Raw genomic sequence first — 21,357 nt, 5'->3', positions numbered from 1 at the left:
CCACATTCACTTCCTCCCTGAGCAGAAAGCTAAAAATAAATAAGAAGAAGTAATTGAAATGATTAGGTGTCACCCCAGCAAGAGGTTTAAAAATGTTCATGTTAGTCTGGAAAGAAAAACTCTTGGTGACTTTTCTCCCCCCTCATGTTAAAAATGTTATAAAACTTCTCAGAAACATGCACCACATGCCCCAGATCTTGTGCACACCTCAACATCAGGTCTCAACAAATGTTTCACTAGATTTTGGGACTAGTTTTTTAAGATAAATGTTTATTTAACAATGCTGGAACAGTTTTGGACCTATTAGGTTCAGAACAGGGAAGTTCAGGGATCTGTGCAGGACACTCAAGTGTCCTAATGGAGTTCGCTTGGTGAAGTCATGCTGGAAGAAGTTTGGACCTCTTTGTTCCAGTTAAAGGAAGGTCAGGGATCTATGCAGGACACTTGAGTTGGTCCATGTCCTGTTGGAGTTCCCTTCTTAAGCAAAAGTGTTGTCTTGCTGGATCATGTATGGACCTCTTAGTTCCAGTAAAAGAAAATTCTATGGATCATGTAATTGTGGGCTTAAAATTTGTGAAGTAACCACATATGGGTGTGACGGTCAGGGGTGCAGATAGTTTTTCTTGTTATGGTCTATAAAGTGTGCAGATGTGAGTGCGGGCATATCCGTTACTTTTACTTTGAAATAGGATTGGACGTTGTCATGGTAACGTAACCACCAGCTGCTTCTTTAGCCATAAACCCCGCTAGCAAGTTAGCTATTTTATTTCTTTATTAAATTTTTTTTAAACCGTACATTTTGTGTGTTTTGGTTTGTTTATAAATAATTATCCAATAATTATGTGTTTGTTACTTGGTGCGACCGGCGTCGGAAAAACTCTGCTCCTGAAACGCCTGCAAAATATCCTTACTCGGCTAGCTAGCCGGTAAGCTAGCTGACTAGCCGTATTATTAGTGTAATTAAAATATATTGGGAGGGAAAAAAAGATATTGTTGAGTATTTCTGGTAAAGAATGACACATTCAGGGTTGGGTACATATATTATTGCCATTTTAATTCCCCTCACGAAGCTAGTTAATGTTAAGCAAGCTCCAAAAGTTGTTCTTTTCCTCAGCAATGAGCTACAGCTGGGTCAGAAGGGTGAACCTGCAGATGTAGGAGAACCTCCAGCTACCCTGCCCACGGTGGGTTAACTGCTTCTGACAGTGGAAAAAGATGTTCTGCCTGCCTGAGCTTCACCCTCATCACTTGATCATAACTATCACATCCACCAAAATGTACTAGTTTCTATTCAGCTGGCACACACCCATGTAAACATCTCATTCCAGACTTATTCCCTATTATGTGTTGTTAAATAACCTTCTTCTGGGAAAGGGTGTTCACTAGACTTCAGATAAATTCCCAAGGCGCTGGAATGAATCCCCAATCAATACAAAATGACCTACACTGGGTGTAGTCTGTGGACACCTGGACATTACACAGTCCTCTGCTTCTTCTCCAGACAAAGTTTGAATTAAATTTGCTGTCTTTAGAATTGCATTGGATTTCTCTTCACTGGAACTGAAAGACGCAAAGCTGTTCCAGCATGATAGTAGTGAGCTCCATGAAGACATGGTTTGTCTACAGTTGGAGTCGAAGGAACTCAAATTTGTCCTACACTGAACCCCAGTGAACATCACTCAGTCCTCCTCACCTTATCTTGTCACTGAACACAGTCGCCCACTGAAATCCGTGTGTAAAGCTTTCCTAACAGAACGAGAGGAGGTTATTATAACCGCATAATAGGGACATCTGGAATGAGATGTTCCATTTGTGGCATTTATAAGACGCCCTATATATATATATATATATATATATATATATATATATATATATATATATATATATATATATATATATATATATATATGAATAAAAACCATTGATTAAAAAAAATAAATAACACCCAAGTGATGGTGCTGGCTGGAGAACCAGACCAGCCAGTGCGTTGTTCAGACACTGATTCTGATGCACTGTATAGATGAGCTGGTTTATTTTATTGCACAGGTGGGCACCAACCTGACTGATTTGACCCTGAGGAAGAAAAGAGTGACTGTGAGAGAGCTAGGAGGCTGCATGGGTCCCATCTGGCCCAGCTACTTTAGGGACTGCACATCTGTGATTGTGAGTGGAAATGATGCAGGAGGTCAGACTGTATGGAAATATTTGACTTTACAGCAGGTTCAGCAATATCAGTGCATCATTTATTTCATATTCCACACCGTAAAAAAACTACTTTTACATGCTTTCTTTCTTGCTCATTTTTCATACATTCTAGTATGCAGCTGAAAAAAAATGACTGTGCTTTTGTCTTCAGTTTATGATAGACTCAGCCAACATCACACAGATTTCCTCCTCCTGCATCCAGCTGCTGGGTGTTCTCTCAGCTACACCACTCCGGTCCGCCTCTGTGCTCGTGCTGTTTAACAAGAGGTCGGAGTCTTAACGTTTTTTTTTTTTTGCATTGTGCTTTTCATAAAAATAAACAGCAGCCGTGTTCTCAGTGACCAATTCTAAAGTCTATCAAGGCAACTTCAGTGAATTACTTATTGTTCAAAACATTATTGCATGTATGCATTGTATGTTGGTATTTAAGCTTAAATAAGATTTCAGTTCATTTCCAGGCTGAAAGAAGTAGGATCAAGGACTCGCAGTGGTATGAGGTGTAGAAAGTGATTCAGGTGCTCTTCAGGATTACAGCTTGTTGTTGAAAATGCCTTTTCATTTTCTTTCTAGTGACCTTCCCTGTACCATGTCCCTAAAGGAAATGAAATCACTCTTCAGAATAGATGACATCATTGCCTCTGCTCCCCAGTCGATCACAGTTTTGGAGCTCAGTGCTCGCTCTGGAAAGGGCCTTCAGGAAGTGCTACACTGGCTGGACTCGACTCAACCTGACTGACCTGAATGATATGAATATCTGATCATGGAAGATATTGACACATAGAGCCTAACAGTACGTAATAATGCAAACATCAGTGCTAGGATCACAACCTGGTCAGCTTCATCAAACTGGGCTAAAAATGCAAGGGAGATGATAAAATCAGCTCAACTGTTACATGAGTTCACACTTTTGTGGTCGATGATTTGATATGAAAAGGCGAATTTCAGTCTCGCTATGGAAGCGGTAATGATACTTGTCAGTTTTCTAGAAATTCTCACATCTGCTCTTTAGCATGAAAAAAAAAATACTTGACATCCTTAGTAAATGCCCGGTCATGGCTGCGGTGGTATAAATGATGCTACGAGTTTGTGTATATTTTAGAAAATGCAAATAAGTGTAATTAGAATTCATCAGACGGGTGTAAACGGTTAAAGTACTTGGGTAAGTGGAGATAAAACACACTTCTGTGCATCCCAAAAGTGATGAGATTGAGGAAATGTCTCTTAGTCTTCTAATTCAAGCGAAGAGAAAATTGTATGCCACTTTATCCAAAGACGTCCAACAGAATTGTATGCCTCCAACTTTTGTCAGAGCACCAGATATGTCTGGAAAAGTTTGGTGTCCCAATACTTTTGTCGATATAGTGTATTTGAAGTAATAAACAAATACAGGTGCAGATTATTCTGTTATCTGACCAGATTCTGGTTTTGCATAATATTGGTGTTCTGGTCAAATAAAAAAAAATTAAAAGAAGAGTATTTTCTGACTAATGTAAGTAATGAAACTATGAAACACAACCATGAAGCAAAATAATCATAAGCGAGATGCATTTTCATTCCTATATTTGGTGAGAAATCTTTTCTATTTCCAGAAGTCTCTTATTCACACATTCTGTTAGTAAATCACTCCACAGTAAATTCATTCCCTTCATGAAGTGTGTTCACTTAGCAGCCAATTTAAAAGACAGGTTTAAAAAAACCTCAAAAAACAGACAGACAGACAAACATGTCTTGGTCTGGTGTTAAATATCTGGCACACTGATCAGACTTGCTTGACTGGGAGAGCTTCATTATCAGGATGGCTAGCTTCCATGCTATTCTGCTCATTGAGATCAGTCATCCAGAATGAATAATACAGAAGAAAAGTGGAACAGGAAGTCCCCAGGGTGTATGGAACACTACAGGAAGGGTTACTAAAGCAGGCCTAGAGAGTTGTAAAGTCACTGGACATTATGGAGTAGGCTGAAGTTTTGTCTGAAAGTAGATCATGTTCCAATACATAAAAAAAAAAAAAAAAAAAAAGAAAACAGGCTGCTTGCTTATATGCTGAAGACACATTGGTTCTGTAGTGCAGATGGATATAAGAGGATAAGTGGCAATAGCAAAGAGCCGTGAAAACAGTTAGCCTGTATAAAAACAGTAGTGTCATTAATTTGAGCTATAATTCCAGTTTAGATCTGAGTCTGCAGTTAAATCGTCACTCCGTTATAAGCATCGTTACTCAGGCCAGCAAGCGTACATTCAGGCCACATGTAGCTCACACCAGCCCTCAGAGGAAGGGGTTCTGACTCTGGTCTGGCTGTCCGTGTGTGAATGTGGATGATGTGGGGGGCAGCGGTTGAGACATGTTAGGTTGTCCCTCTGAAGGCTGGGTGAAGGAGCTGGGTAAGGACAAGGGCTGACTGCCCACAGGCATTGGCAGAGAGGTGCTGTTTTGCAGTGAGCTGGGATCAGGGGAAGCAGAGCCGGGACGCATCTGATTGAGGGTAAGCCGTGTAGGCTCGCTCTGGAATGGATTTGTGACAGAAGGTTCACTCAGACCTAAAGGGAGTAAGACAAAAAATAAATAAATAAAAATCATACAAGTCAAGATGTTCAGTTCACATTATGCTTGATGTACTATATAAAAAGTTGGAACTTTGACAAAAGCATTATAGATGCAAAAAGGATTGTTATGGTCTCTTCATATCTTCTGTACAATCCTAACTAGTCAGTGTTGAGAGATAAAAATGATCATGTGAAGCACCTGTGTGAATTTGCATGCTGTGTAACATCCCACTCAGTCTTACCTGTTAAAAACGGGTTTAAGTTTTTGGGAGTGGGATTCGGTGGGATCAAGGAGTCAAGATTGACGAGCGAGGCCGCTGCCGGACCCAGAAAGGCTTCCGGTGCGCTACAGGTCGGAGGCACTGGCTCTGCTAAACACTCTCCCAGACGAGACAGGTCAAATAACTCTGGACTTCCCTCACCACGGCCATTAACGTTCACCTGGCCTCCATCCATGGCATCATCGAAAAAATCTCCATCTGAAAATATATTGTTTATTGCAAAAAAAATCTGTACAAAATTAGTGTTAGTTTATTAAGGGCTAAAATTCTTACCTGTGGGACTCCCATGCCGTGGTAAAGAGCCTTTTATAGGGACAGCAGACCCTTTTTTGTCTGATGCTAGTGGAGAGAAAGGATCTATTCCTGTGGCTGCTAAAACAAATATAAAAAAAAATCACTCATATATGATTATGCATGGTATTATTTATTTCAGTTTATAATGTTGACCAAATATATTGTTCCTACCAGGAGCAGCAGCTGAGAGCCATGTCTGATTTGAGGGAACAGGACTGGGGGTGGTCTGAGGAGCATCCCACGGGTCAGGAGGACGTGACCGATGGTCCCAAGGTTGAGAATGAATACTGGGAGGTCCTGGACAGAAGCTGCTTGCACCTCGGGCTGAGGAGCTTTGTTCTGTTTGAAAATATGGCAAATGTCATACTGCAGTAGTTTTATGGTTTCTAAAAGGTTTAATCAACTGTCAACTGCTGGAGGTTCAGAAGTTCAACCCAACACACCTTGTTCACTCTGTGATTTCAAAAAGAGATTAATGAAGGTATGGCCGTTTAGATTATGTTTGTCATACCATTTCTCAAGATTATTTAATTATTCTACAAAATAATGCACCATTTGTAAACAGTGGATATTTGTATTTGATGTACATATGTTTTTCTCCTGGTAGATTGATGTTTTTTGGAATGATTAAATAAAGGGATTGGTTAAAATGGATTCATGTGTCATATTAGTCATAGTGAAATGTTATGAACTGAAAGAAATCAATGCTGCTCAAAAAGCTCAAATGTGCATTTATAATTAAATCACTACAGTTAAAAAGGCTTATTTCAGTAGTACCTAAGTTTGTGAACAATTGAAGAAAATTAAACATCTAATTATAACCAATAAACCTTTTAAACTGTAGCTAATAACTAATAAGGATCAGAAAACAAATTCTGTGTGTGTAGATACATGTGCTCCATTCAAATGTATTGCAATATATTCATCGTTTGTAGCTCATGATCCAGGACTATATTTAAATGAGATGTTTTTCCCCCAACTGTTCTATCAGAAAGAAAGCATGTAGTGTATTAAAAACATAGCCAACAATACCCAGAGAATCCCAAGGGTCGACAATCAATGATCCCACAGCCTGCGTTTGACCACCAGCTCCAGACGCTTCCCATGGATTGGCACTAGGTGGCGCTTCAGAGGCAGGAGCAAAAATTTCCAGGAGATCCAACATGGCAGACTGCCAGGGAAGAGAAAGTAGCACTTTTAGACAAGAGATTATTTTTATAGGCCATTCCTCACTGCTTAGCCTTTACTTGTGGCTGTAGGAAAAAGGGCCATTCGGAAACTGCAGTGCCAGGTATGTTTCAGAGAAGGTTACATATTCAAAAACTGTTATTTATAGCGTACTTTTTCTTTAAGTACTGTATATGTGTCTGGTGCTGTTTAAGGAGTGAGGAGAAATGGTCAATAATAAAGATAAATGGCTTAATGTTCTTGGTTCATACCCCTCCTGCTTTGGCTTCCATTTCTCGTTTACTCTCTTCAAGAGCTTTCTGGAGCAACGACTCATCTCCCTGGCGACTTCGCTCCTCCTGGCAACCCAAAGAAGACACAAAAGTCATGTAAAGCACAGTCATTATTCGGAATTTCCTTCACACAGCTTGCTTGCTAATTATGATACAATAATGGAAATATGCCAAAGAAACCAAATGGGTTAAAAGTGCATATTCTTTACAGATTTACACAGAAGATGCACCAAAAGTCCTAAATTAGCAATAGGAAAATGTTTGTGGAGAAGATTAGCCATGACTAGAGAGGGGAAATAAGTTCAAACCTCCAATTCATACCAGTTATGTCTTGACTATATGGGAAAAGTTTTGGGGACACCTGAGATTAAGATTGGTACGTGTTTTTCAGTATCCCATTTCACATTTAGTCCCCATTTGCTTTTATAACCTCCACTCTTCTGGAAAGTTTTTTCACTAGATTTTGGCATGTACTTCTGGAGATTTGTGTGAGATTTATGTAGACACAAGAGTATTAGTAAAGTCAGGTACTGCTGTAGCTGAAGTCAGTGTTCCAATTCATCCCAAAGGTGTTCAATAGGATTGAGGTCAGGGCTTTTTCTATAGCAGGAGATCTTCCACTCCATCGAATGTAAAGCATATCTTCATGGAGCTAGCTTTGTGCACAGGGGCATTCCACTGCTTACAAAAACATCTTACGTTGTGATAACCGTTTGGGGAAGAACCATATATTGCTGGAAAAGTCAGGTGGCCCAAAACCTTTGTTCATATAGTGTAGGTACGAATAAGAAAAGTTTGCATTCCAAGAATAAAACTATTCCACCACCACAGATTAACAGCAGTTTGAAGATTTGGGACACCAAGTAGTAATTGTGTCGTATTATGTTTTAATCTTGATCCATTTATCTTGCCAGATTGTCCTCAGTTACTGAAGGATATAACGATATCTCTGCTGAACTCATTTGTTCCATAATCCTCAGTCAATTTTAATTCGGATTCAAGTCAGGAAAGTATGTTCGGGATCCTCCTTTTTTTTACATCTTCAACTTCTTGGCCAAGAAATGTACCGCTCGTCTGATAAACTCTGGAACGTCACACCACTCACGTTTTCTCCGACGACTTTTAATGCCACAGAACCGAACCGAAGCTCCATATCATGATGCCACCTCCTACATCCATACTTTAAGGTTGTCATCATTTTTCTGCCAACATGGAGTCAAACTCTTTCCAGAGTTTTTTACTTTATTCCACTTATTTCCCCTGACTGTCCACACAGAGCTCATACCTGCTGGTGTTCCTCCTTACTGAGGCTCAGAGCAATCTGAAGCTGCGTCTCTTCATCCATGTCCAAGGGGACAGCGGGAAGAGGCTTCTTTAACAAAAGATACGGAGAAGACCATTAGTTTATGGCATGATTCTTTGGCAACTCTTTCATGCATGCTGAAGAATGTATCCAGGCAAAGAGCTGGTCATTGCCACACCATGTGACAGAGGTCAGGCCCTTTATCAACACAGGTCAGAGCAATCGACAGATAAAGCCATCCTTTTCCATTAGTCTGGGAGCGAGGGATGTGAAAAGAGCTGGTTAGTGAAGCAAAGACATGCATGCTCCTCTAAGGTTCATGGAAAAGCCAACACATTCAGCAGTAACCACACAGACACAGATGCAGTAAGGTGATGGAGCTGATCAAGCAGGGGAAGGGGAGGTTAGGAAGCGGTCGGTCCTTTCGGCGATATACCTTTTTGGCCTCCTCCTTGCTGAGGCTCATTGCAATCTGGAGTTGTGTCTGTTCATCGATATCCACAGGAGGAGGAGGTGGCTAGAGAAAACGGGTAAGTGGTCAAACTTGACCGATTTCTCTTTATTGACAACTTCATTTGTAAAGAAACGCTTTACTAATAAGTTATTATGTATTATAAGGAGTAATGCAGAAGATATTGGTAAAAAAAGAAAAATTACCTACATTCAATAATGTCAATGTTTTAAATGCATTTTATTTGTGAACAAAATAAAATAAATGTGTTTTTAACGATAATTAAAAACTTGCTTTTGGAAAATACAGATTTTGTATTTTTAAATAGCTCAAATAAATAAATAAATAAATAAATAAATAAATAAATAAATAAATATATATATATATATATATATATATATATATATATATATATATATATATATATATATATAAAATAAAATAAAATAAATAAATATATATATATATATATATATATATATATATATATATATATATATATATATATATTTATTTTTACATATTTTAAACATTTTAACATCATCTGCAACCATTCAATTTGTAATCTGTTATTGTTTTTAATTGAAATTGAAAATGATTCATTTCATATTCATTATATCATGATAGAATATATCATGGTATTAATATATTGTCATATTATCCAACCCAATCTCTAAATTATTAAAAACAGACGACTGTTTTTTTGTTTGTTTTTTGTTTAGTTCCTGCTCTGCACCTTCACATTCTGAATCTTTACCAGCTCCCACCAGCTTGACAGAAATGGGGAACTTTTATATATATGTTCATTATGATGTATCCAAAATAGTCATGGAGAAGTAAGGTGAGTGTTACAAATATAAATATTTCTTTTTTTTTGCACTTAAATGTAAACTTTAAAGATGACATTTTGTCTTTTAAGAGTTGCCATTTCCACCAGCACCCATAAAGCCACACTTACACACACCCAGATCATTTACTCTGTCAATATGCTCTCATAGGGGCTGATACATGAGCACAGAATCAATGCTTCAGTCCATTCATGCATTTTTACTAAAGCACATATCCAGATCCAGATGCTACAGCGCATGTTGGCAAACGCAACGTCAGGCCGTTTAGATTTGTGAACTAAGCTTGTGTGGAAGCTCAACATTGGCTTGTATTGTGTAGTGTGTAAATACTATTTGTGTAAATACTAAAAAAAAACACAATGAGAAATAATGAGTGCACTGATTTTGAATCTTAGCCAATGCAGATACTTCAGTGCATCCTACTTATATCTACTTTGTGTAAGTGTAAATAATGGGGGAAAATCCTTAAATGTAAAATAGTTAAAAATTACAGTGTTTCTATTGATAATAAATAATAGCAGATGTTTAATAACAAACTATACCCATTCGTGTTTAGGTAATTCTCTGATATTCTGATATATTAATATTTTGTAATGCATTTATGGATTTAGGGACTTTTATAGCCTATATAGTTATACACTTTATGGACAAAAGTATTAGGACACCTGACTTTTCCAGCCAATATGTGGTTCTTCTTTAAAGTTTTACCACAGAGTTGAGGAACACAATTGCATCGGAAGCCTTGGGATGCAGTAGCATTACATTTTCCCTGCACTTGAGTCAAACCTGTTCCAGCATGACAGTGCCCTGTGCACAAAGCCAGCTCCATGATATGTTTAACGTTGGTTAGCATGTTAGATCTTGATCACCCTTCAATAAGGCTATGACCTTAACCCTAATGAACACCTTTAGGATGAATTATTCACTCTGACTACAGGCCTTCTCACCTCACCTACATCGTAACTAACACCTTAGTGGCTAAATGAACTCACCCAAATCTCCACAAGCACACTCCAAAATCTTAAAAGTGGAGAGTGGAGGTCATTATAACAGTAAATAGGGACCAAATGTGGAATGAGACATTGAAGAAGAAAAGCACGTGGCAACCTTATGGTCAGGCGTCCACAAACTTTTGTCTATATAGTGTATATTAGTTGGGCAAATTGAATGTAAAAATCACATTAGATTTACAAAAGTTTCCTAAATGCATACTCATATGTATATGTTGTTATATCACAAATTACCATAAGCGTTCTCACACGGCAGATTTCTCACAGAGAGCTGGAAACGACCAAATGGTGACGAAATTGTGAAATAGCACCTACTAAGCACCATACTAACACTTCCTCCAGCTTCATCGTCACCACTTATACGAATTGAAATCAATCAGGATTCAAAATATTTTCCTAATATATAAATTGACAAACTCCAGAGCAAAACTCCATGTTATATATGATTGTCAATAGCTATCGTTTAGCAGAATAAAAACAAAAAAGCTTAAAACGAAGAACCTGACAATGCATGGCCTTAGTTATGTTGTCTGTAAGGGGATAAAAACAATGATGTAATGAGTAACAGTCTCTATTGGCAGCAGCTGTCCAACATCTGTCTCATCAGGAGCCAGATTCTGCTGTAGACTTTATAGTGGAGAACAAAAAAGTATGACCTTAACCTGAAAAATGTTCTGCAGGAGTGCACCTTATTAAAAATTAAACATACTTCCATTCTATAACCTGAAGTTGCATGCAAGCAAACCGTGTCAGATTCCAACGTTCGGGAATTTACACGCATACCATGCACACTGTGACTCTGAACAGCCTGAAGTGTCGCAGTGTTGCCCTGCGAGTTATATTCTTTTATAACTCGTTATAGCAAATACAACGCATTTTGTATTTGGGATGTTCGAGGATGTGATCATCTTACATCCTTATTTTCTCTCTTTCACGGGCAAATGCATGTGCATGAGCCAGCAAGAGAGAAAGTACGAGCTCTGTAAGTGATCCTCACCTTCTCGCTCTCCTCTCGGCTCATAGCCAACGCCAGCTGCAGCTGTAGCTCTTCTTCGCCAGTGGTCTGCGGCCGCGCCTTCTCCAGCTCCGGGGCCAGATGAGTAGGAGAAGTGGACACTAAGGAAAGACAGAGATAGATAGGAAAAAAACTGTGATGAAAACATGTCTTTATTTATCTTAGAAAAAGTCATGGTATTGTGAGACAGTATGGCAGTGACAGCCTCTGCATATTAAGTTTTTAGCGAGCACCCAAATGAGTGCGGCTCCATGCCCGGGTGCCTCTCTCATGCTGCGAGGAACAATGGGGTGCCTGTGTAGGGCAGTTTGAGGTGCAGAATTGGTGCGTGTGTGTGTGTGTGTGTGTGTGTGTGTGTGTGTGTGTGTGTGTGTGTTATACTCACACACACACACACACACACACACACACACACACACACTTTGGATGAAACTAGACCAAAGGCCTTAAAGCCAACAGCCAGAGCCTGGTCTCGACTGAATTGTACCATATTAGGGGGAAAAAAATGGGGAGTTTTAATCCACTTAAATTAAGAAAATATATATAGTAAATTGAAGGCTTTTTGTTCCCTCACATAGCAACCGGTTATTATTTATACATTTAATGGCATTTCCACATATTTTAGCTTGAAATTGTCTTTTTTTTCTAGAAGGTAACTAAATTTGTGATAAGCTGATACAAATAATATCCAGATATAGGTTTAATAAATTCGTATTTGGTTTATTGTAATCTTCCAAAATAAAATACTAAAGATATTTTTACTTTAGCTTTTTTTGAAGTGTATATATAATACATAATTGAAATTTTCCTTTAAATTGGTAACTTGTTCTGTTTGTATTATTTAGATCTGTTTATATCTATTCTATTCAAGGTAAAGCCAAAAACCAAAAGGTTTCACTTCTGTCAGCTAAGAACAGGAATCTGAGGCTTTAGTGGCAGCAGAATCGCCCAACCAGACCAGCTGAAGATCAGAAAAAGACCAGGTGTTATTTCTTCAATCTTCAACCATCCATCTAAAAGGTAAACCAGTGGCCACTGTAGCCGCAGCTTCAGCTGACAGGAGTGAAACCCAAACTGGTTTTCTGCTGTTGTAGCCAATCTTTCTTAAGGTTCAGTACTTTTCTGCTCACCATGGTTGTAAAAAGTGATATTATGACATTCCTTAAAGTCAGCTCAAACTAGCTTCCTATGCCCACTTTTTTATTATCTACATTTGCAGAACTGCTGCTCAATGCATGTTTTTAGTTTTTCGTAGCAGTCCTTGCTAAATGCTAAGACAATCTCCAGAAAATCATCAGATTATTAAAAACTCTGTCCAGCCCACCTGGCACAGATGCTGTCAAAGTCACTGAGATCACATTTCTTTATTCTGACGTTTAATATAAACATTAACTGAAGTCTCCGGACAATTTTCAGCACTGCGTTGCTGAGATACGATTGGCTGTTTGAATGAAAGCAGGAATGTTTAGGTGTACTACTGTTCCCTTTTATCATCAGTCACATCTACAGAGAGTCTCTGATGTTGGACGGTGGGAATTTGCTAGAGCACAACAATACTGAAATTCCATAAGGCAAGAAGTGCTGAGAAACAGAGGAACAGGAAATCAGAATTGTGTTTATCTGTCTGCATGCTTTGGGACTGGGGGAGAATGAGGAAGAGTTATTTTGGGTGAAAGCAAAGACAAGCGACTCAGAGGACGTAAATCATCTGCACGATTTTATACATTTCACTGCATTCCTGCCACATGACTGGGATATTTGCTTGAATGAGGTGGACCTGGTTTCCTAATAAAGTGGTATATATTTAATATATTTTCCGAATAAGCTAGAATTTCCATGCTCTTTCCTGGGAAAGAAGCAAAATTCTGGATGCTATCAACAGAAAAGGTTACTAATTGAACGGAAAATGTGCCACTCCTGTCAAACGTTAGCCCATGATTTCTGTGCCGGAGGAGTGGAAAAAGTCTCAAGAGCTGTTTCTGTGCTGTCATTGAAAATCCTTGGTGAACATTTCAGTTATTCCGAACCTTCGACGCACCACATTTTTTTCGGACAGGCCACAAAACAGGTGATGAATCTGGAAAATCCAGTGGAGTAGATTGTGAAACGAGCTGCTCCTTTGCAAACGAGGTCATCTGGTTTGAAGCTTGTGTTCCATAAAGTATGCGGAGAATGAAATCGAGCAGAAAAACCCGATGGCTCAGAACAGCGTACTGCCCCACACACACTTAACACAAACACACAAAGTGGCTTCCTGCCCCACTGGCCTTTGCTGGACGGTGGGAAAAAAATGGAACAGGCATGCCACTAAATATCAGATAAGCTTCTGATGGACACGCAAGCATTGCCCAACAGGGACACAAGTGCATTCATGTACTGCACAGTTCAAAACATTCTCACGCTAGAATTTTCTATCTACTGGCGCAAAAAGGACAAGAGTCGGCTAAAGAAAAAATAAATAAATCGCTCATCAAAAAAAAGTATAAAAAGACTAAAATGAGATGTTGGGCTCATGAACGACGTCATTAAAACCATACACAAGAACAGGCCTCCTGTAAAATATGATGGATTGTTTACGCTTTGGGGTGTTTTTTTTTTTTTTAATCAAGGAGGTTAAAACTGTAATAATATCCACATAGGCATCCAATCGAAATCAACCCAGAAATGATTCTAAGGTGCAAAATCAATGTAAAGCCATTTAAATTTAAGATCTACAAATCTACAAAGATGTATAGGAGCTTCACATGTTCTGCATGGGACAGTGAATTTATAGATCTCTCCAAACTTGTCAGACATCAAAGGAATTGATACAATGCTGTTATTTCCACTAAATATTCCACTGAAGTTCTGATCTCCTGTTTGCCGTGCTTTATAAAAATATCACAATTATTTTTAAATAAATCTGGAGTTAACTCATCCGAAGCTTGCTTTTTCTTCATTATAGTCTGACGCTGACCTGAGCCAACTTTTATCTACATACAGTGTCTGTGTGATCTCCTGCATTGTTAAATGTGGCATTCCCTTATAGTTCCTCTGAATAAAAATAAAATTGGGACACCGCTTGACTTTTCCAGAAAATCAAGTAGATCACAATGAATTGTTGGTGCAGCCTCACAAAACATTCTGGACATAATGGTCAAAATATTTTTAAAAAACCATGCATAGCAATGTAGTCACCACTCTGGAATGAGGTTCTCCAGACCTTATCTGAAGGACATTGTGTGTGAAATCTGGCAGAGAACGGACATGTTGGGAGGAAAAAACTGGACATGGAAGAGGTTTGATGCAGTTGATGATGATGTATTTTTAAGCTGGTTCACACTATGTGTGGCTCAGGATGAAGCTTTAATGAGTTGGAAAAGAATTTAAATATTTCAGTTCCTATGAACCTACTTTTGGACGTGGAGGTTATAGGAAAATAATACACTTCACCACACATTTTTTCCTTTAACAACAGTGAGTGAGTCAATAAGAATTAAGTGTGTTTATGCTACCAGTGTGTGTGTGTGTTATGTCTTGAGTTTGATTTGACCTATGAGTTAGTGATCACACCTTGGTGTGTGGTTGTCAGCACCGGAGCTGCCAATACCTGCACTCATGTCTGATTACTCACTACAGTCTATTCATAGTGTCTTACTCACTGCTAACAGAGGAGGGCGAGCCCCGAGAGCGGCCATATGTGTCCCTGTACATGGCCCCCGTGCTGGGTTGGCTGGTGCGGCTTCCCGGGTAAGGTGGAGGCATGGAGCTGTATACCATGGCTCTGCTGGTGTGGGCCATTCGCTCGCGGGTTATCCGAGCCTGGGCCCTCTCCTGCTTCAGTTTTTCGTTGTCTTGGAGCAAAGCAACGAGGTGCTTGGCCTTCTCACGCACGTTAACACCCTGGTCCATGCCATCACGGTCTATGTACTGGAAGTCACGGAGTGTCTGGATCGCATGAATGTTCTCCTTGCATTGCTGAGCCACACGCTCCGCGCCGGTCTTCACCAGATATTCCAGTAACGTCAGCGCCTTGTAGACGTGCCGCCAGTTCTTGCCGTGGTCGTTCAAGCGCTTCCAGATTATACCCATGATCTCAGAGAAGGTCACAACGTCGAAAGTCAGCTCAGAGATCTCGATCATGAGCGAACCCGGAGGACCCCATGGGTCGTTCGAGGTCGCTTCGCGCACTTTGATCTCCGCCTCTGTGTAATTGTTTACGATGTTCTTCATGGAGCGACGCAGGGATGAAGTCGTCATGGTGTTTTAGTTGGAGGAAAATGTTGCCTCGGGGTACAGAGATGATTCGGTGGAGGTTTGAGTACTGAAGAGGAGCGAGGTCACCAAATTCAGCAGTATGCATTGAAGTCCACTATGCTATGAACCTGGTGTAAAAACAAGTAAAACAACAAAACGTTAGCTTTCATACCAACAAAACACTTAGTCAGAGGAGATTCTTCATGCATAAGACACTTCATGAACCTTAAAAAATAACCACCCACCCTTAGAAAAAGCAAGCAGGCTTCAATGTCATTATTTAACCAACAATTCTTTATAATAATCCTAAAAACAAAAAAGCTCCCCTTTTGAAATGTAATACTTCTGCTGGAAAAAAGTGCATGAGCAATAGTTCATTAGAACAAAATAGCTCTGTGCTTAGCGAGAAATGTTTATTTGGCTAATAGCTTATCATTTCTCTTGAGCAAGGACATTTGTGAATGCTTTCCTGACAGATTCACCCAGACTAAATAGGATTATCAGTGCTGGAGCAGATATCAGCAGTGTGACTCAATCTGATCTTGGACCTATTTCATGGAAGAAAAACGGCACAATTTATTCTTGTTAAATTAACCCAAGGAAAAGGACATCTGATACTCTGCACTTAGAGAAGTATGAAACATATGTCACCTACCCACCATTGTACCAGCATTGCAATCTGTATCCATGGAGGAAGTGTACTAGAACAACTTATGGCACCTGACTGGCTTAACCTGTTTTAAATATGCACATATAAAGATAAACACTGCTGGCTGTATAGAGGTTGGAACGTAAAGATTCCTTCATCAAGCCCGAGTAAAATGTAGGAATAAGAGGATCTAAAAATAAGAGGTTTTCTTAGTTGATCAAGTGTATGCCGAAAGACTACAATATATTATTGGGACACCTGATCTTTTCAACTACATGTGGTTGATCTCCAAAAATGTTACCACAAAATTAGACACACAACTGTATAAAATGTCTTTGGATGTGGTAACATTTAATTTTGCCCTTACTTGAACTAGGTGACCCAAACCTATTCTAGCATGCCCCTTGTGCACAAAGGCAGCTTCATGCTCCTGCTCCAATTTTCCGCTATAGAGCTCTGACCTCCCAATAGAACAAATGTGGGAATAAATTATAATGCTGACTGCACCAGACCTTCTCACCTCACCTACATCAGTACCTGACTAGTGGAAGATCTTCCAGAAGAGGCAAATTACAGCCAATGGGCACTAAATTTGTACAGGTGTCTACAAACTTTTGTACATGTGTCAATCCACATTAATAACGGTTCAACAGGAAGTGGTAAGAACCACATCGACAGATTAGGTTGGTGATTTGTTGCGACATGGTCTTGGATTTGTCACTTCTTTGAAGTAAAGATAAGAAGTATACCATCCTTAACATAGCCTCTAACAAGATTTCCAACATTTCAGTGTATTTAATTATTTGTCCTCATGATGTATCTGATTCATGCTCCAGGCTTCCATATCATTCTGGTTTGTTTGGCCACAAAAGGCACAGATTTAAGTTGTGCTATCTTTACTATTTCCAAGCAAAATGTGAGGGTGCTGTTATCTCAGACAACTTAACCTGGCTAAACCAATCCATTTCTCTGGTGAACGTAAGGAACATAATTTGCCTGATCGGAAATATTACGATACGTCAATCCGCTGTACATATTTGTGAAAGTGTTAAGCAAAGTATGAAGAACGGAGATCCAGTTTAGTTTTTAAACTTGAAAAAGTGAAGAAGTCCTATGTCACAGCCAGGTTGATTCGATGAGACTTGCTAAACTCTGGGCTGAAGAGACCTTCCTGACATCCTAAGTACGCATTCCAAGTTAAAGAGGTCTTTGTTTTTTCATAAACGGAGCTCTGAAATTCTGAGTTATGGGTTTTTAAAAAAAACACATATCCAAACTAGAAGTCAACTTCCACACAGTTTCCTCTCTGAATAAGCCTGACAGAGAAGTTCTATCTTAATGGAATGAACGTGGTGTAGAACAGATGAGCTTTACTGGCAGATCATAACAGCAGTCTCCGAGGACCGCATGCAGGAGAATTATCTTTGGGATCGATATGAGAGCACATCCTCTGTGGCTGGGAATCATGGCTTCGTTGTGATTGTGTGACTGATAGGTACTGCGGTTACAGAGTATTGGATAGTCGGTCCTGGGCCATTGATGGTAATAGTTGAAGATGTAAATGTCATGATTCATTACAAACACCCACAGAAACTCTCACCCGAAAAGTGCTTACAGTGTACGCTTTTATCACAAGGCAAACTCCTCTTCCGATAATGCCATGGGAATGTCCGTGAACTGCTTTTCACTCCATATTTAGCCAGTTTTTACCAACAGATGTTACATACATAGTATTAAAAAATATTTAGTGCATCTCAGAGTATTGCTAGAAGAGTTTTACAAACTGAACGTTTTAACTACAGTTTGACGTCGCCATTGTTACATCGCTATTGTGATAACTCGATCTTAAAATGTATCACTTAAATTCTCCCTATAAGTGGAATAACCACTGGCAAGAAAACTTTAAATTCAGTCTAATGTATCTGTTGCAATTAACAGAAAGTGTATTATTATCTATATAGATTAATACTTTTTGTGTATATGTATATTTATATGTATGTGACATTCAACCAAATCCAACATGGCCTCATAAACCGAAGCACCACAAGAAGACAAATATAGCTTCAATGAGCGTTGGGAACGCTGAAAAGAAAACATATAGTGTTACACAATGCAAAGTCACAACCTTCATGTTAGGTAAGGTTCGCTTTGGGTGCTAATTGATACTTTGGGTTTACTTTTTAACCTTGCCTTAGTGGACTTACAAAGCCATTTGGTAGTTAAAGTTCTTTTTACACTCGTCTACAAGTTAGAATATTTGAAATGTTCAATACATAAAAAACTCAAATGGGCATATAGAAACAATATTAATTTTTCTGTAACAGCACATCCTGAAGTGTTTTTATTACTCTGCATTACAGCAAATTGCCAAACATTACAATGATTTTAAAAGAAAGTCATAATTGTACCTGTTATCGCTTATATTATAGCAGCTATAAATGCTCAGTCCCTCACAAGCCTTAATTATTTGAGGTTACTTGAGCTCTATTTTTTCTTATTTATACCAATAACTAATAAATAAAATATATATAAAATGGTAAGAAAAATATGGTTCACACATGCCTCATCTCCATTATTTTATAGACACTCCCCCAAACCCAAACACTCCTCAGTCTGAAATCATTAAACTGTAAAAACAAAAACATATAATTTGGTTCTTAGGGTGGAAAGGAGTAAAAGAAATCTAATATCTAAATCTAATTGCTGATTCTTGCCTAACGCAAAAGAAAAAACCCATATAAAACTATATTACTCTTATTGACAAAAAGTTTAGACACTGTACAAAGATACGTTTTGATCAGTCTGAGATAGCGACATTCCAGCACTGAACACAATGTTAGTAAAAACCACCAACGTATAGACTCTTCACCTCTTTATAACACAAATGAATCATTTTATTCTTCACTGAGCGATCGATGGAAAAGGGAATAACCTGTAGTAAATCCAGCAGCCAAAATCACACAGACAACACCAACAACATATACGGCTATGGAGCTACTACTGTAGAATTATCAAACCAAGGGGGCGGGACTTCGTTTTTTGGGGAGCATTTTAACTGGACGGACATGAGACAAGTACAGGGTGACTCATCAAAAAAAAAAGTAAATAAAAACAAAAAACAATTTTTTTGTTGTTTTCCTAGCCGTGTTTCATAGTGGTGTCCAATAACATGGAAGTTGTGAAACATCAAACAAGTAATGATTATTACTTTCTGGAAAAACAAAGTTTGGAGTGATAAGAGAAGTGAAGGTAAAACACAGCCCACATCTACTCTCGATCTCATACACAAACACAGGTTTGTTTTGTATTCCTGGAACTTGCATTATGATTAATTATTATTATAATAAATATTATTAGGATAGTAATGATGATTATTATGATCTGTAGCCTGTAATCATTGCACATCACTTCACAGCACATGATTAAATGGTCACATCATCTTACCCACCATGCATTTTACTTCCTCACAGCTTTTGGTTTGGACTCTAGCTCCAGTTCAGACCCTCAAAACCCCTCAAACTCTATTCCCAGAGCATCGGTGTGATCCAGCACTGCGTCAGAAGAGCCAGAGTGACTCAGCTAAGCTAAGCTAATGGACTTTTTTTTCTTCTTCACCCCCATGAGAAGATGAAACGAATGTTGTTACTTTGCATGTTTGCAGTTTTCCTTCCCCTCCTTCACCTCCTCACCTCCTCTCATCATGCCTCGTCACATCCGTCCCAACTTCAGGATCCTGTCCGTACGTGCGCAACCTTTCCACATCGCTCCTGTACACATTCCTGCCGATACTTTCCGCAACACACACACACACACACACACACACACACACACACACACACACACACACACACACACACACACCTAACACGCACTCTGAATACAGTCAGGAGCTTTTCGGGTTTCAGGATGGGATCTGATTTGTATTCGGGTGTGAGGTGAAAAAATAAGCCGACTAACCCAAACACACCTCAACACATAAAGCCTGAAAGGGCAGGGGCAAGTGAAGTGAGGGTGTGGGGTAATAAGGAGGGAGGGAGGGAGGGGTGCAGAGTCAGCCATTAACCCTTTACACGCCACAACATAAGCGCGCGTGTGCGCGCGCGCGCACAGAACAGGGTTGCCAGATTGCTCGCAATACTTCGTTTGTAATACTATATGCGCCCACGATACAATGCCGTTTCTTTCTTTCTTTCTTTCTTTCTAGAAAGACAATTTGAAAAATGAAAAAGGACCGATATTTTTTATTATTTTACTAATACGAATACTCCATCACCAAACTACAAAAAAACAAGTAATTTTCCCATTTCTTTATGGACGCACATAAACAAAAATCAAAGGGAAATTAAAGAGAAAAATTACGCCGAATTTTTCGACACAGGAAATTGACTTTTTATAGTAACGAGACAAACAAATAAGGGTGTAGACTATTTAATTTATTGAATACAATTAAAGAAATGGGAAAAATCTATTAAATAGTTTGTATCTGTTAGACCCCAGTTTGGTTAACACAGATACAGAATTTTCCTTCCATCTTTCATTCATTCACTACCTTAATATACATTAATGTCAGGATTGTCTCCATTTAAGAGAAATTCTTTAATCTATATCGCTAGCAATTATTTAGGGTTTATATCCAGCTTCAAGAATTTCCAACACAAGAGCACCAGGGCGTCCTCGTTCAGCATTAGGACATTGATATTAAAAGACCAAAATTCGGAGCAGCGATGAGGCCAGAATATGAAAACAGTGAGCAAAGTTTTGCATTAATCACAACTAAACTATTAGCTTATGTTTTAAAATACTTATTTCTTCACAATAAAAAAAAAATATCTAAAATATTTTGTACCTTTGGTCAGTTTATGTTATCTGATGTAGCACCTTGGTCCTGTGAAACGTTATTTCACACTGTATATAGGAGGAAAGACAATAAAGTCTAACTGTCTCACTATAATTAATATATTTAGTAGCGCTCCTACCCTATATAGACTGTATAAGCTCCGCCCACTTCTTGATCTGAAACTACTGTGACGTACTATAGGTTAACCGTATTATACTGTGACT

The 21,357-nt window shown here is 38.8% G+C and overlaps 2 protein-coding genes across 12 annotated transcripts; one reads left to right on the top strand and one right to left on the bottom strand.

The window, feature by feature from the left end:
• The first annotated feature begins 339 nt into the window (after window positions 1-339).
• LOC124375910 (ADP-ribosylation factor-like protein 16) lies at window positions 340-5,625 on the top strand. 4 transcript variants are annotated; one of them, XR_006923740.1, is made up of 6 exons: window positions 340-926; window positions 1,115-1,184; window positions 2,047-2,163; window positions 2,357-2,472; window positions 2,776-2,995; window positions 5,499-5,625. XR_006923740.1 is itself a non-coding variant. In XM_046834649.1 (5 exons), the coding sequence occupies exons 1-5, from the start codon at window positions 841-843 to the stop codon at window positions 2,939-2,941; spliced, it is 555 nt and encodes a 184-aa protein (XP_046690605.1). In that variant the 5' UTR covers window positions 721-840; the 3' UTR covers window positions 2,942-4,202. The 4 variants fall into 4 exon arrangements, 3 of the variants coding, with proteins under 3 accessions (XP_046690605.1, XP_046690606.1, XP_046690607.1); XM_046834649.1 differs by lacking the exon at window positions 5,499-5,625 and having other exon boundaries at window positions 721-926; window positions 2,776-4,202; XM_046834650.1 differs by lacking the exon at window positions 5,499-5,625 and having other exon boundaries at window positions 726-901; window positions 1,126-1,184; window positions 2,776-4,202.
• epn3a (epsin 3a) lies at window positions 3,749-21,260 on the bottom strand. Of its 8 annotated transcripts, none has more exons than XM_046834639.1 (11): window positions 21,143-21,260; window positions 15,053-15,775; window positions 11,394-11,512; window positions 8,524-8,604; window positions 8,070-8,156; window positions 6,764-6,850; window positions 6,357-6,495; window positions 5,496-5,663; window positions 5,304-5,402; window positions 4,992-5,228; window positions 3,749-4,743 (listed from the first exon to the last, which is right to left on the bottom strand). In XM_046834639.1, the coding sequence occupies exons 2-11, from the start codon at window positions 15,648-15,650 to the stop codon at window positions 4,472-4,474; spliced, it is 1,887 nt and encodes a 628-aa protein (XP_046690595.1). In that variant the 5' UTR covers window positions 15,651-15,775; window positions 21,143-21,260; the 3' UTR covers window positions 3,749-4,471. The 8 variants fall into 8 exon arrangements, with proteins under 8 accessions (XP_046690595.1, XP_046690598.1, XP_046690597.1 ...); XM_046834642.1 differs by lacking the exon at window positions 21,143-21,260 and adding an exon at window positions 19,986-20,309 and having other exon boundaries at window positions 5,304-5,399; XM_046834641.1 differs by lacking the exon at window positions 21,143-21,260 and adding an exon at window positions 19,986-20,309 and having other exon boundaries at window positions 8,070-8,153.
• Between the last annotated feature and the right edge of the window lie 97 nt (window positions 21,261-21,357).

This window comes from Silurus meridionalis, chromosome 22 (genome assembly GCF_014805685.1).
Source record: "Silurus meridionalis isolate SWU-2019-XX chromosome 22, ASM1480568v1, whole genome shotgun sequence".
Taxonomy (NCBI): Eukaryota; Metazoa; Chordata; class Actinopteri; order Siluriformes; family Siluridae; genus Silurus; species Silurus meridionalis.
Note: the sequence above shows the minus strand (reverse complement) of the source record. Positions and strands in the feature narration are given on the sequence as shown.